Source organism: Temnothorax longispinosus, chromosome 1, assembly GCF_030848805.1.
Source record: "Temnothorax longispinosus isolate EJ_2023e chromosome 1, Tlon_JGU_v1, whole genome shotgun sequence".
Lineage (NCBI taxonomy): Eukaryota > Metazoa > Arthropoda > Insecta > Hymenoptera > Formicidae > Temnothorax > Temnothorax longispinosus.
Genome location: NC_092358.1, coordinates 2817143 through 2830695, shown reverse-complemented (window position 1 = coordinate 2830695; position 13553 = coordinate 2817143). Strand labels below are relative to the sequence as shown.

At 39.6% G+C, this 13553-nt stretch overlaps 1 protein-coding gene across 3 annotated transcripts in view; it reads left to right on the top strand.

Moving 5' to 3' along the window:
* Positions 1–13553, top strand: part of Tmtc2 (Transmembrane O-mannosyltransferase targeting cadherins 2) — a 201239-nt gene that overhangs the window by 184569 nt on the left and 3117 nt on the right. For all 3 annotated transcript variants that reach the window (XR_011731088.1, XM_071772171.1, XM_071772184.1), the window contains exon 8: positions 13310–13450. Coding sequence is in view for 2 of the 3 variants with exons in the window: in XM_071772171.1 (XP_071628272.1) it covers positions 13310–13450 (141 nt within the window). In the remaining variant the exon portion in view is untranslated. The remainder of the gene's footprint in view (positions 1–13309; positions 13451–13553) is intronic.

The following is a 13553-nucleotide window of genomic DNA, read 5'->3' as shown; positions in this document are numbered from 1 at the left end:
ATACGGCATTCCGCATTTAGGTCACTTCTCAAGACCTAATAGCGAGAAAGCATATCTTAAAAATCCGCAAGTCAGGTCTTCCATCAATAGAAATAGCCAGGCGATGCGGTAATAGCCGTCAAACCGCATTTCGGGTAGCCCAAATCCGGGCACCGCTGGCGCCGTTGTCATCCCTCGGGGACACGAAAATGGCCGGCGAATCGTAACTTTAAATTGGTCGTCCGAGTGATATCGGCTGGCTCACGCGGAGCGGCATCGGCTGGGAGAAGGGCTTCCATCGAAACGAAACGATCCCGTCGTTTTTCCATCCCGAGTTATTGCCTCTCCGCGATTTTCGAAAAGTTCGCAGACATCGCGCACGCGTGCGGCTCTCTCGCTCGCTCGCACGTCGAGTTATAATATCCCCGATCGGTACTTCGATGAACTTCCAACGTCTTCTAGCCGACGATAGAACCTCGGCAGAGCTTCCTTCCGAAGTCTTTACCCGAGAAGTGCCTTCGGGAATTAGATAGCGAAATTTCCGAGACATTTCCCAATAGAATATTTCATTATTTAATAAAAGAGCCATTATGTTCAATTACCATTGTTTCTCAAATTTTGTCAAAACTTTAAAATTTCCTCTCTTCGTGGATTATAGAAAAATACAGAGAATAAACTTAATAAACACGATAATTTCTACTTTATTATATAAAAATGTGTGGACATTATATATATTTATTGTAAATTGTGTTTAGATTTCAAGATAAAACAATTTATAAAGTTAAATGCTTACAAGATTATGAATTTGATACATGCAAGAAGAAGAAAAGATTATCATGCTTATTATTAGATAATATACATTTATAATCGAGATTCATTATTTTTATACTCTGTTAACGAATAATTATTATTCGCAAAGTTCTTCACCTTTTGATTGCGAGAAATAAGCGGAAATTTCATTCCAGATGATGATGATAAAAAAGCAAGCAGCCGGTCTGTATTGTTCTCTTTTGTTCTCATTGCAGATAGTCTTGATGTAGCATAATTTATTACTATAGCTTTACTTAAGACCGCATTAATTAGTATTCAACTATTAGTCGGTGCTCATAATGCGTTGTTTTAAAGTCCATGTAATTTATCATTTTTGTATTATTTGAAAAACTATAATCATTTTCGGGCTAAGTGAAAAAATGTCAAGATAGAATACATATATACAATATTCTTTCCATAAAAAAAATGTCATGAATAGATTATATATACATATTATGTGCCTGTGCATAATGAACAAAAGTATTTTCCAGCTCATATTGGTTTTTTTTAGATAAATTCGGATTTAAATTACACACTAAAAATATTCACACAGTTCAAAAAACCAAAACTAATACTTTTAATCGCAAAATACCTCTCAATTATTTGCACATTTATGCTATTCAAAATTATTCGTGTATACAATTACTATACATCGCATTTTATTACTGGTATTGATATATATTATTTATAAAAAAAATTCCACATACCATTTAAGATTTAATATATATTCATAAGAAAATAAAATGAAATTAGAACATGTTATAAATATTTTATAGAATTGATATCTTTATCATCTCTGGCCAGAAAACATAGTTAATATTTAAATTGAGTGACTTAACTTGACGCTACTAAAATTTTAGCACGTACTGTTTCTTCCAGACGTTCCAGATACCTCGATACTAAAAATACGCCCGGCGGGGATAAAACGCGATACGTGTCATTTATTTATTTCCGAACACGGGATTTCCATCCGTTCGTACGTCGCTCAGCGATCCAGCCGCGATTGATTTCGTCGATGCAGGCGCGGAATCCTGTCGAAACTTTTCTACGGCGGTTTTAGCCGATCTCCCAAACCTCCTTTTGCCATCCCTCATCCCCCTTTTACGAGACATCAATTATGACCGACAAACTTTGCGACTTCGCGTTCATCTCTATGGGATAAGTAGTGGGATGGAAAGTTTTGGAGGAAAATCGCCGGTGCCGGCTGGCTGGCTGGACTGTCGTGGCGCGTAACGAAAAATTAATAACCAGAAACTTTTCCCCTTACCGCACCATTTAGCCCTGTCGATACGATCGCACGTCGGAAGAGAGAAAGAGAACAGTACGCATGTGTGTGTGTTTAACGTCGATTTATACCTCATAAAGGACAAAAGTTTTAGTATTTATGATGAATGCAGACAAAAAAATAAATTTATAAATAATTCTGACTAATATAAATTCATTGAATTTTATAGAGATCTTATCTGAGTCAATTAATTTTACAAAATTTAATATACATGAGCAAATTTAGTTCATAAATATTCTGTACCAAGTTACAGAATTTTTACACTCTTATAAAATATTCCTGGGATAAACATATAACGTTGACGGCTTTAGGAATTACAATGTTAAATGATCGTTTCCTCTTCTCATAGAAAAGAAGCGCTCTTGGCACGTTCACGTATAATAACGCGGTTTTATATTAAAATTGCGCGGTCAGTCCAGCTTCGGTCCAGCCTGTCAATCGATTGGTAATTAAACAGTTAAATTAGCCGAACGATTAATTGTGCAAACCGTTTTAATAATTTAACAACGCTCTCATTGTTTTAAAGCGACCAACGTTTCAACGTTTCGTTGTACTTTGATTAGAGTTTCAACATTAAATACATTATTACTCGATAACGAATTCTATCAGGTACAGTAAATAGATCGGTAAGTTTAATTCACAAATGACAACCGTGAATTATCCGTAAATGTCTTACGAAAATGTCTGTTACAATTTCTACGACCTATTTTAATATCACAACTACTTTTTCCTTCATTACAGAACTCTAAATTCCTCCTTTCAATTCCTCTTTGTAATTAAATATATTGGAGATTCATTGAGCAACCTTTTATTTTATTGAAACTTCTTATTTCGTTATTTGTTTCTATTGCTTTCAGAGACTCTCCTTAATATCGATTGAAATTCCAACTAATAATAACATTTTTAATCTTACAATAATCTTGTAATTTGTTATTATCAGATCTTATGGGCAATTTTATTGAAACAGAAAGCTGCTGTGTAAATTGTCAGAAAAATATCATCAGTATTTTACATACTTATGTTATCGTTATCAAGATGTGACTTGAAAATTTTTTCTTAAATATAATTAAAGTATATAGGACGTAATAAATTCTAACTTGTCCGAGTGTAACGGACATAATTTAAATTTGACTACCATTGTTCCGTGACGTATAATAATTTTACGCCCATGATAATAGTGTCATGATAACGATATGGCAGGCTCAACAAAAGGCTCTGGCGCGACGAATTTCCCGGAAAAATTCCCGCGCCGTAGAGGTTCGCGTCGCGCCGCGTCGGATCGACATACATACCTGGCTGTCCAAAAAGTACCGAGCGCTGTGGGGACAACCTCGTTTTACATATCGTTTTAATAACAGAGGGTTGCTTTATGCGGCAGTGTTTGAGTGGCTAATTAGGTGCTTGCAGCCCTCCGGCAGGCGCACAATGCTACTCGAGGTAATTTCGCAACCCCTTCTATGCTTCAACCCTCTCTTTCGTCTTTTCGTTCTCGCTCCTTGGCAGCCGCTTAACGTCTCCCCCTCCATTTCCTCCCGTCCCACGTACATCACACTCCCGCAAATATATTGTACAGTCGTATAACCGACAATCCCCTTCATCACGCAGCGTTTTGATGGCTGCACTCTTTACGCGAAAATGAATTTCTACTGTTTCTTACTTGACATACTTAGTGCTTCATAATTTCGACGAAGCGCGGCGAAGCTACCCCTTCGCTTTAAGGCTCTCAGTACTATCGATCGACGGCGAGATCGATAGCGGGGAGTCAAAAGTAAAGAAAAACTTTTAACCTTATCAGAAACGAGAATTAAAAGACCTATAAAAGAGCCGTCTCGACAATTATTTGCGAGTAACAGTTTGAAACGTTAAAGGGCTATCGCGAACAAATTTACAGCTTGACTTACGATCTCAAACAGAAAGTGTAAATTTATTTTAGGAACATAATGCGGCACTGAGCATTATGCTAACAAAAAAATCGTATATTTTCAATAATACTTTTAATTCACTATTTCAATAGTAACTTTCGCCATGTATAACTAATAATAATTGTAATATTACAATAATGCAAACACATACAATAAGTCCATGTTATTTTAAAATTGTTTTAAGATACGATAAATGTCCGCTTTTATTATATACAGCTCATTAGCTTCATCCACCTGTCCTCTCAAGCATAAAACTAGAATCAGAAATGGAACAAGAAATAACTGGGCCTTTTTTTTATACGTTTTCCAATTCCCTGGCGCCTTTACATTCCAGCAAAGTAGCAAATCGATCCACAATCGAACGTCACCGTAAACGTAAGAAGTAACGAAAATATTTCCAAAATCACCAGAGGGACTTGCTCGATCGCGAGACGTGCCCCCGGCAATGTACTTTGCGGGTTATTCTACTTGCTGGTCGCCCGCGGGGGATCCTAATGGCTTCCTTAGGGCCATGCGAAAAACAGCGAGAAGCTTTTAAATTACAAGCCAACACTCCCAACCTTCCTCTCCCTCCCGCCCATTCTTCACCTTCCCCTCCACCGCTCGCACTTTGCTCTCCGTACGTTTTTGCGAGCAATTTTAATTTTAACGCGAGCCGCTGCCCGACACAGCTCCGCAACGCGGTGCCGCCGCGCTGCACTTTAATCTTCCAGAAGAACGCCCATTGTGTGCATCGTCCTCCCTCCGTCCTCCCGTACGCCCGGACGGTGCCTCCTTGCTCTCTTTCCTCGCCGGTCTTCCGAGCGCACCTTCGCAATAAAAAGAAAGCAGAGGAAGAAAAAAGGACGAGGCGGGAGGAATTCCGCGGGCGTACACCACGTCGTGCCACTCGTGCGAATTAAGCACTCTCGCCTCGCCATCACCCTTTGTTCCCGATATCGCCGTGATGTTGCGACACGCTAACACTTTTCTTCTTTTTTCTTTCTCTTCGTGAGACCTGCGGCCTTGTACGTAAACGATATTACGGACTCACTTGCAACGGGGACTTTGAAATCGAGAGCTTGAGAGATGGGTCGCAATTTCATCTCGCCTCAACAACTGAGATAAATGCGTCATTGAAGGGTTACAAATATTTTCTAGGTCGACTCTTTTAATATAAATAAGTAACAGAAATAAAAATATTGTATTTCTTCCGACACGTATGTATGTTTTATAAGATTAGGTTTAAATTTTCGAATAATGTATGGAAAATGTTTCGTTAACTCAGAGAGTGTAGTTCCACTACGATAGAAGATCGTCTTAATCGGTTCGTCGATTTGCATCCAAAATAGATCACGAGCTACCCGATGGCGAAATTAAATTCGGGCATTAGAGCGGAGCGTCTAGGTGACTTATCGATCAGAGCCCGGCTGATTAAGACGGTCCGTCGTGTCGCAAATCCATCCGACAGCCGTTCTCCGGTAGAGGACGGGAAACTTACTTACTCACACCCGCCCAGCCGTCCCGGGGCGAAACTCCATTCTTGCCTATCTACAGTGGAAAGTCAGCGAAAGTTTGCGCCATGTGCTATCGAAGGGATCCGGGGGTCCGGATAGTAGTACGTAGTCGAACAAACAAGAAAGTCGAAAGAAGTAAAGCGAGAACACCGAGATCGGGATGGTGGCTGCACCATCTTGCGGGGTTTCGTCGTGTTTCGGTGCTCGCGCACTCGTATTCAGTAGTCTCGCCAGAAGATCCGTGAAAATAAATTCGCCCCCATGATTTACGGTCCTATCGCCGATTGTACGACATTTTTCTCGAGGGAATGTGCTCGATGAACTTCATTTGCTAAGGAAAACAGTAGCTCGACTATCCACTATTCTCATATCTAAATAATCAATTAAATTATCCGCCATTTTTATAAATATAATTCTGCACTCTGCTCTAGAGAAATAATCTCTTACTACACCATCAGGACACACGTATACTGGACGACGACAAAAGCTACGGGAAAATGAAGACGATGAAAGCTAGCGGAGTGCATTATGCTTCCGTCGATAGAGCTGAATCGGGCGGAGTTCTAAACCGTATAGGCCGCGTATAGCGACGTATCTTTTCAGGATAGCAAGATTGCCCGAGTCACCGTGATGTTATAGCTGGCGGGTAAATGACAGATTCATAAATCACCCGCGCTCGCGATTAGCCAGTGATAGTTACCGAAGAGATGCAGGGGATCGCGGCAAGAAATGGCGAGAAGAAGCGCGGAAATCTCGCGTCAAAAGGGCTCGATCCTTGGCTCGAACCGGTCCGAGCTTTAGGGCGGACAAAGGAGGCGGGGGAGGGAGGAGGGGGACGGTGTCGGGACCCACAGAAATTTAGTTCCCAAAACGAGGGTCTAATCGCCGGCGCGATATCTCCCAGGACTTTACGATGCCGCGCAAGGCCTTGCACATACACTCTCACATTCGTATGTATATATACGTGTGCATACATGTATTACGTATAAACGTATATATGAACGTGTGTATGTGGATAGGTGCAGCCCGAGGCCTCCTACGTGCCAGCCCGCACGGTAAAACATCGCCGGCAAGATTACACCGGAGTTTCGCCAGTTCCCGATGTTTTATCACGATGGCCCTCGGTTCTCCTCTCGCCATCCGTCTCCCTCTTCCCTGCTCAACTGGCGCGGCTGGCGACGTTGTCCCGTAGAAAGTTGGATGAAACTCTACGAGCGGCGGCGGCGGCACGGCGGCACTCCCGTGAATCTCGCCTCGAGAAAGAACGGGAATCGGGAATCTCCTAATCCTAATCCACCGAAAATTCGCCATATAAATCGGCATTAAGACTCTTTTATTTCCTTTCTTTTTTAATGGGTATCTTTCAGACAGAGAGTACAACGAAAAACTAGCTTCTCGGCTTGTTTTCATAAACGTTGTGTTTCCTCTGCATAAAGAAATGATAAATGGTCACGATTATGTAGTGACAATATTTAGGAAAGAAGAAAATGATGTACATGTGTTTCGGTCCCTAAGAATAAAATTGTTCTTGTTATAATTTAGAGCTAATCCCTTCGCTGATTTATTTTTTTTTATTTTCGCGGGGATAGATTCAGTAATATGAATAATAGAAATTACGCGAAACGTCAACTTATTAAACAATTGCATTATCAGCGTTTTATGCAGTAAAGTTTTCCAAATCTTTTACAATTAATGTTTTATATTAAAATCACAGTACAGCCAAAGCATTATCAATCACGAATCAAGAGTCTCAATATCAAACCTGTGGCTCAATGGACAATGATATAAATACGACGAATACCATTGTCCCTTGCGAAACCACCGGAAAATCATTAATAGTATAATGAGACAGGATCCCACATTGAGTGAAAGCTTGAAATGAGATCAAACCATAATTCGCCCAATATCGGTTAGGTAAAACCCACCAGCTGTAATCGATCAAATTACTGAACCATCACATCACGCTGCTGATCCTTGCACATTCTGCATAAAAGGCAGTTTCAAAGCGTCTCCCTTTCAATAGAACACCCCGGATAATGGCAAAGATACCTTTATGCTAGCTGCATATCCAGTTTTCTTACTATTATAAAATTTATTTAATTTAAATCTGCGCTTAGATGAGATAATCCCTTAGAAATGTCATGATTTAAGTTAAATTATAAGTACTGAGCTGTGAACTATTTTAGAAGCTATGTGGAAGAATCTTTCATCCAAGAAAAAATAAATAAATTTGTAGCTAAATTACCTAAGTAAGGGATGGCTACTTTGATGAAAGTGTCTAGTACTCTTTTTAATATTTAATACTCTTTTCATCTTGCAAAAAATGTTTTTCGTAGAGCTTTTAAAAATTTTATATTATTTTTTATTTTATTATAAAACAAGTAATAAAAAAATATAAAATTATAATGCATAAATTTGATTTTATTTTATGTAGCAGACATTTTCAATTTTAAATCTCAAACATTTGGCCAGTAGGAGTCTACCACTTTTACATGAAACCACGTGTCATTCCTTTTAAACTAAATAATAATTATAATTTAGTTTAATACGTTATAATTGAATTTAAAATTTTATAATAATTAATGATTCCAATCATTGTGTAGAGATTTACAAACGCATAAAAAATTGTTTAGTCCAAATAAGCCTTAGTCTCGTTCGATTGTACTAAACCGGTTTCGCTGCGCGACTTCAAAGTTGTTCGAGATTCCCGCAAACGACAATAAGATTACGACGAAGAATTAATCCGTTTGCTCGATGTGCGTAATCAGCCGTTTGATTGTTCCATTCAAGACTTTAGCAAATCTTCTTCCCGGGACGAATAATCCCTATTCCAGGGAACAGTTCTCCGCGCCAAACGCGCGTTTGTTATTGAGTTACCGAACAGATGCGAGAGATTCGTGGAAGTTTGATATCGCGTGGAACTTTTCTGTTTTCTGGCTATGACGCAAAATTTGCCTTGAATGCTAATTTACTCAACCCTATAGGTATATACACGCATGTTCTGAATCGATCCATGCGCGTTATATGGAACGCTCCCATCACGTATACGCGTTTCCTGTTGCAGACGAATATTCCTCATCAAAAACTCAAAAGCTGTCTGATATAAAATTCAACTCCACTTTATTGCGATACACTTTTGTGAATCTGTAAGAGCAAAATTTGTAAATTTAGCGTACTTTATAATAATTTTGCACGAAAGTTGGGGAATAGATCGAATTTTCTCTTTCCACCATATTACAGCTCTATTCCGCCCCCGCGAATCAAAATTCAATACGTCACAATATATCCGCGCAATATCTATCTCCAATTTTCCAACGTCATACGTGATCGTGCCACGAACTTACTTCCGATTTGCGGCTAGAGCGAGTACAGGAGAAGGAGGAATCTCCATCTCTCTATATCTCTCTCTGCATTTCGCAGATGGAAACCGTTCGAAAGCGCCGAGCGCGTGCAATACGTCGCTTTAATCCGATTATTCCCGGCGATTAATTCTCTTGTCTATCGCACGTATATCCTTCCTTTTAGCCGGCTTTCGAACGTAGTCAGTCCGTCTAATTGCCCCGTTCGGTTTGCGCTGTCCTAATTGTTTGTTCCGTCGCGAGAGACAGTATGCAGATGTCGACGACAACGACGACAACGACGACGACGACGACGACGACGACGACGACGGGCGTCGAGCGGCGTCGCGACGTCTTCGGCAACCTGCATATTCCTCTTTCTCTCTTCCCTCCCCCTCTCTCGCTTTCTCTCTACCTACACAAACGTACACCTACACGATAGAATCTGGAATGTGCCGCATTAACAGCAGAGATGACTTCGAGTCGGCGTACGATTCAACGCAATTATCGGCCGGATTAACCGTACTGCGCATCATGGAAATTCTTCGCACAATCATTTTCGTATTAATTCTACCAAATCTGAGAATTCTCTAATTACTCTACCAAATTTCGAGAATTTCGTTTTGTCTATGAACAATTTCCTCATTTTCGATTGTGCTGTTCTATTGTCACGTTTTACAAAGCAATTTCTCAGCATGTTCATCTTCTTTTTACATGCGCAATTTATATCTTGGAAACTAAATAGAATTTTATAAAAATAATTAAAAATTATTATGCATAAGTGAGAAGTAATATTTAATATGCAAAATTTTTCTTGTATTCAAAACTGTAGAGATATACTTGAATAATATTCGAGTATTTAAAGAGAGAACATGTGCAAAATATTTCTTTGATTTATAATTTTTACAAGGGGTTTTACATTAATGTGAAAACGAGATTTCGAAAAATTTCTTAAATTAATCGAGCGTTAAAATATCGAAACAAATACCACAATATAACAGTTCGCCAATTTATCCCACGCATCTGCTCATTTCCGCGATGTATCCGAAAACTGACATCGATAATCGACGTCGTCCGTTCAATTGCATACCGGATACATAACGATACGTACGCGTAATTATTTAGAACGGAATTAATAGTAACGTGATTTTAAATGTGTCTCGCTAATGCGTGCCCGCGTTTCCGATCAGTTTAATATCAGTCGGGACAATGTCGAACGCCCACTTAACTATTCATCCATCCAGCAATATTAATTCACGTGACCGGGAAATGTACACATCGACGGAACCGGACGCTCGATGAAAAAAAAAATACACTTTATTATTTTTTGAAAAGTCAAAACGTTCGACGTACCGTTGGCCCCGCTATACAAGGCTTGATTAAACATTCATCAAACCGCGCCATAAAGCAGACATTCCGACCAATCGCTGGAAATTGCCGAATACTCGTCGACTGCGACATAAATGTAAACATGGATGTTGGGAGAGCACCAGAGTAATTACGTGGTGAATGCACAGTACCTGGATACTTTGTAATTTGAGGAAAGGTTCATCAAACGATGAGATATACGTAATTAGAAGATCGCATATGTGCAAGCTTGATTAATGCTTAATTGAAAAAGTTATAAACAACAAAAACAATTGCAATTAAATTTCATAAATGCAAAATCAGACAAAGCATTGTTTTCCATTGATTTTAAATCGGCTTTACGTTATCGGAAATTTGATTCAATCTTTATCAGCAAGAAATTTAATATTAAAAATTTAAAAGTTATTTTGATATATAGTGGAGACAGATCGTATTGAAAAATTCACGGGAAAATCGAGGCCTATATCATTTTTAGTTATGTAGCAGCATTTTATCATATATTCCCCTTCAAAACATGCGTTGTTATTGCGTTGTCACACATATTGTGGTGTTACGGTGAATGGGATGCTAGTCGGGATCATTATTTCTCAGCTCAGCGCAGAGGCGTGAGAACCTTCTCGGGTGCATAAAAGCCGCGGCTATCGGTAGAGACGACGCTTTGTGAACCGCGAGCTCGAGTGAGCATTACGTCTAAGCAAGTGCGCGCAACATCCTTGAAAAGTAGTCCAAGTGAATAATGACTCGGAACAATGCGAACGTATGGGGGGCAGCATTGCCTTGCGCTCGCGACTTTGCTGGGTGCATTCTTTGACGCGATGCAACGGCACTTTGCGCGACTTGTCACGTTTCCTATTCAGAAAGTCGACGCGTATATTTTTGTCGCACGAGCGAGAAAATAATGATCGCGATCACAAAGTGGCAACATTCGTCGCGAGCATAATCACGCGTTGAAGCACGCGAGATGTATGTCGCGCGCGACAAAAAGTAGATGCAAATGTCACGTGCTCAAGGCACCCTGAAATGGAGCATCTCCGAATAACGCGTGACAGGCAGGAAAATAAAATCCCGCTGTGCCGAAATAATTTCGCGAAAACTGATACATATCAAGATTTTATTTCGACTCATATTTATTCATTATATACACCGTTATCTGCAGCAGCTAATGTAATTGTTACTCCATCCCGCAATTCACGACAGCGTGACAACATTTTTGAGATAAGATAATGCGTGATTATTGATACATTATTTTATAAAATTACTCCTGTGCGTAACGTTCTCTCACGTTCCAACGTGACGTTTTTCGTATCTACGAATTTTTTGCTCAATTATAAATCACCAATAGTGTCAATAACTCGCGAATGTGCTTTAAATAAGGATATATCAATTAACATTCCCCTCTTGTAACTGCCGATTGCCACGTTCGGCAATTGGAATCGCGTGGCGACAATTCCCCGTGAGACATTTCTACGGCATTGAGAAAACTGCGGGATCCATTGAATCACGAAGCAATCGAGTCTGACGACTGAGTCGGGGATATTCGAGGTCGTTCTTCTCCCGTCTCTCGTTCGCGCCCTGCCATTTGTCTTCCCCGCCCGTGAAAAGACTTTGCCCTAACGGCCGCTCCCGACGGCTCGCGTACTCGTCTCGAACAAAATCATAAAAGTTTTAGCTTACTACAACTTCGAAATGCGAGATGCGGTCTCTCATGTATGCCTGGGAAAAAGGTTTTCGATGTTAGCCGCCTTATGATACTTTCGATCACTTTATTACTCCTTTTCTAGGATGTGCGTAAACAGGGCATATAAGAAAGAATTTGTAAAATGATGATATAATCTCGTTTCTTTGCAAAACTTGAAATCGATTCTTTCCTGGCAATTAAGGTCGCTCAAATCACAGTAAATTGTGCCTTAACAGAATATTGACATATCAACAATTGTGACAAATAATAATAGCCATAGTTTTCGTTAGGTAAAAACTGAGTCCAAAATTTATAAGAAATCATATGATTTATGTATCCACTATATTTTTCTCCTCATTCTGTATGCATGCGCTCATCAACTTTGAATTTTTTCAACGATGAGCTTGATATATGCTTACACATATGAAAACATTTACGATCTCAGAAAAATTCGTAGCAATCGTCAGCTCTAAAAATCAAAAAAATTTTTTTAAAAGGTTCCCTTTAAAGTCAAATTATTCTCTTCTTGCTTTCTCTATTTATTGTGCCTGTCAAAAGTTCACATCGAAAATCCGTCGATGAAAATTTTAGATATGATCCCTCACATTGAAGCGTAATTAATTAACGCATAAGTAGCGCGCTTCAACGTTCTACCATTCACAATCGCATTTTCTGGGTTAAAGGTAATTAAGAGCTTATTATTATATTGTAACGCGTATTAAAACGCGTATACATGTCCGCGGTAATTTGTTACACTTTGTGAATTAGTTGCCAGCAAATTTATTAGTTGTTGAATTTATTAGCATAATTTTCCCCCAACACGCTAACGAACCTTCTCGCGTTTCGATCCACACGTGATTTTCTCGTAAAACGTAAGCCTTCGGTTGCCCTTGCGCTCGTGTTTTCCAAAGTACGTTGTTCGTACTTACCGGATTCTTTAACCGATGTTTGCATATTTAAGTAGCGTGAAGCAAAATGGAGATTAAGTCTTATAAATATATGGCACTCGAAAATCTACAGAAAAAAAATAGCCTGGTAATCTAAATTCCTAAAATAAATTACCGAAAAATCTGGGGATTTTCCCGAATTAAGCTTCGGCACACGAATTAAGCGGTGCACAAACAAATAGCAAAATCTTATTCTGCATTTAAATATAAATGGCCGTTACTTGCAAAGAAATCTAATTACGGTATTAATTAAAACAATATCTAATCTTGCACAATAAAAAGTTGCGAATACGAAAGTAGTAATTGAATTTTCGTTAAGAAAGAAATCGTCTCCAATTGGTCAAAGAATTTAAATGAGAGGAAAAGCGAAAACGCTTCGTATACCGTTGTGCGCAAAAATTCTTAAATTTCTGCAACGTAACGGCGGAAAGAAATTAGATGGCACCAAAGAAACTGTCTATTTTTTTTCTCTTTTTCTTCCCTCAGAGCGTGTACAATCTGCTAGGCGAGACGCTGTCGAGGCTGCAACAGTATGCAGAAGCGGAGAGGTGGTTTCAGGCGAGTTTGGCCAGCCAGCCTGACCACGTGCCGGCCCACATCACTTACGGGAAACTTTTGGCACGGAACGTAAGTAGCCGTCGTTTTGCTTTTAGATCGCCATCGCCTGCCATCGCCGCTCTATTTCACCTTATCGCGATCTACTTTCCAAGTCTGACTATATCGACCGTTA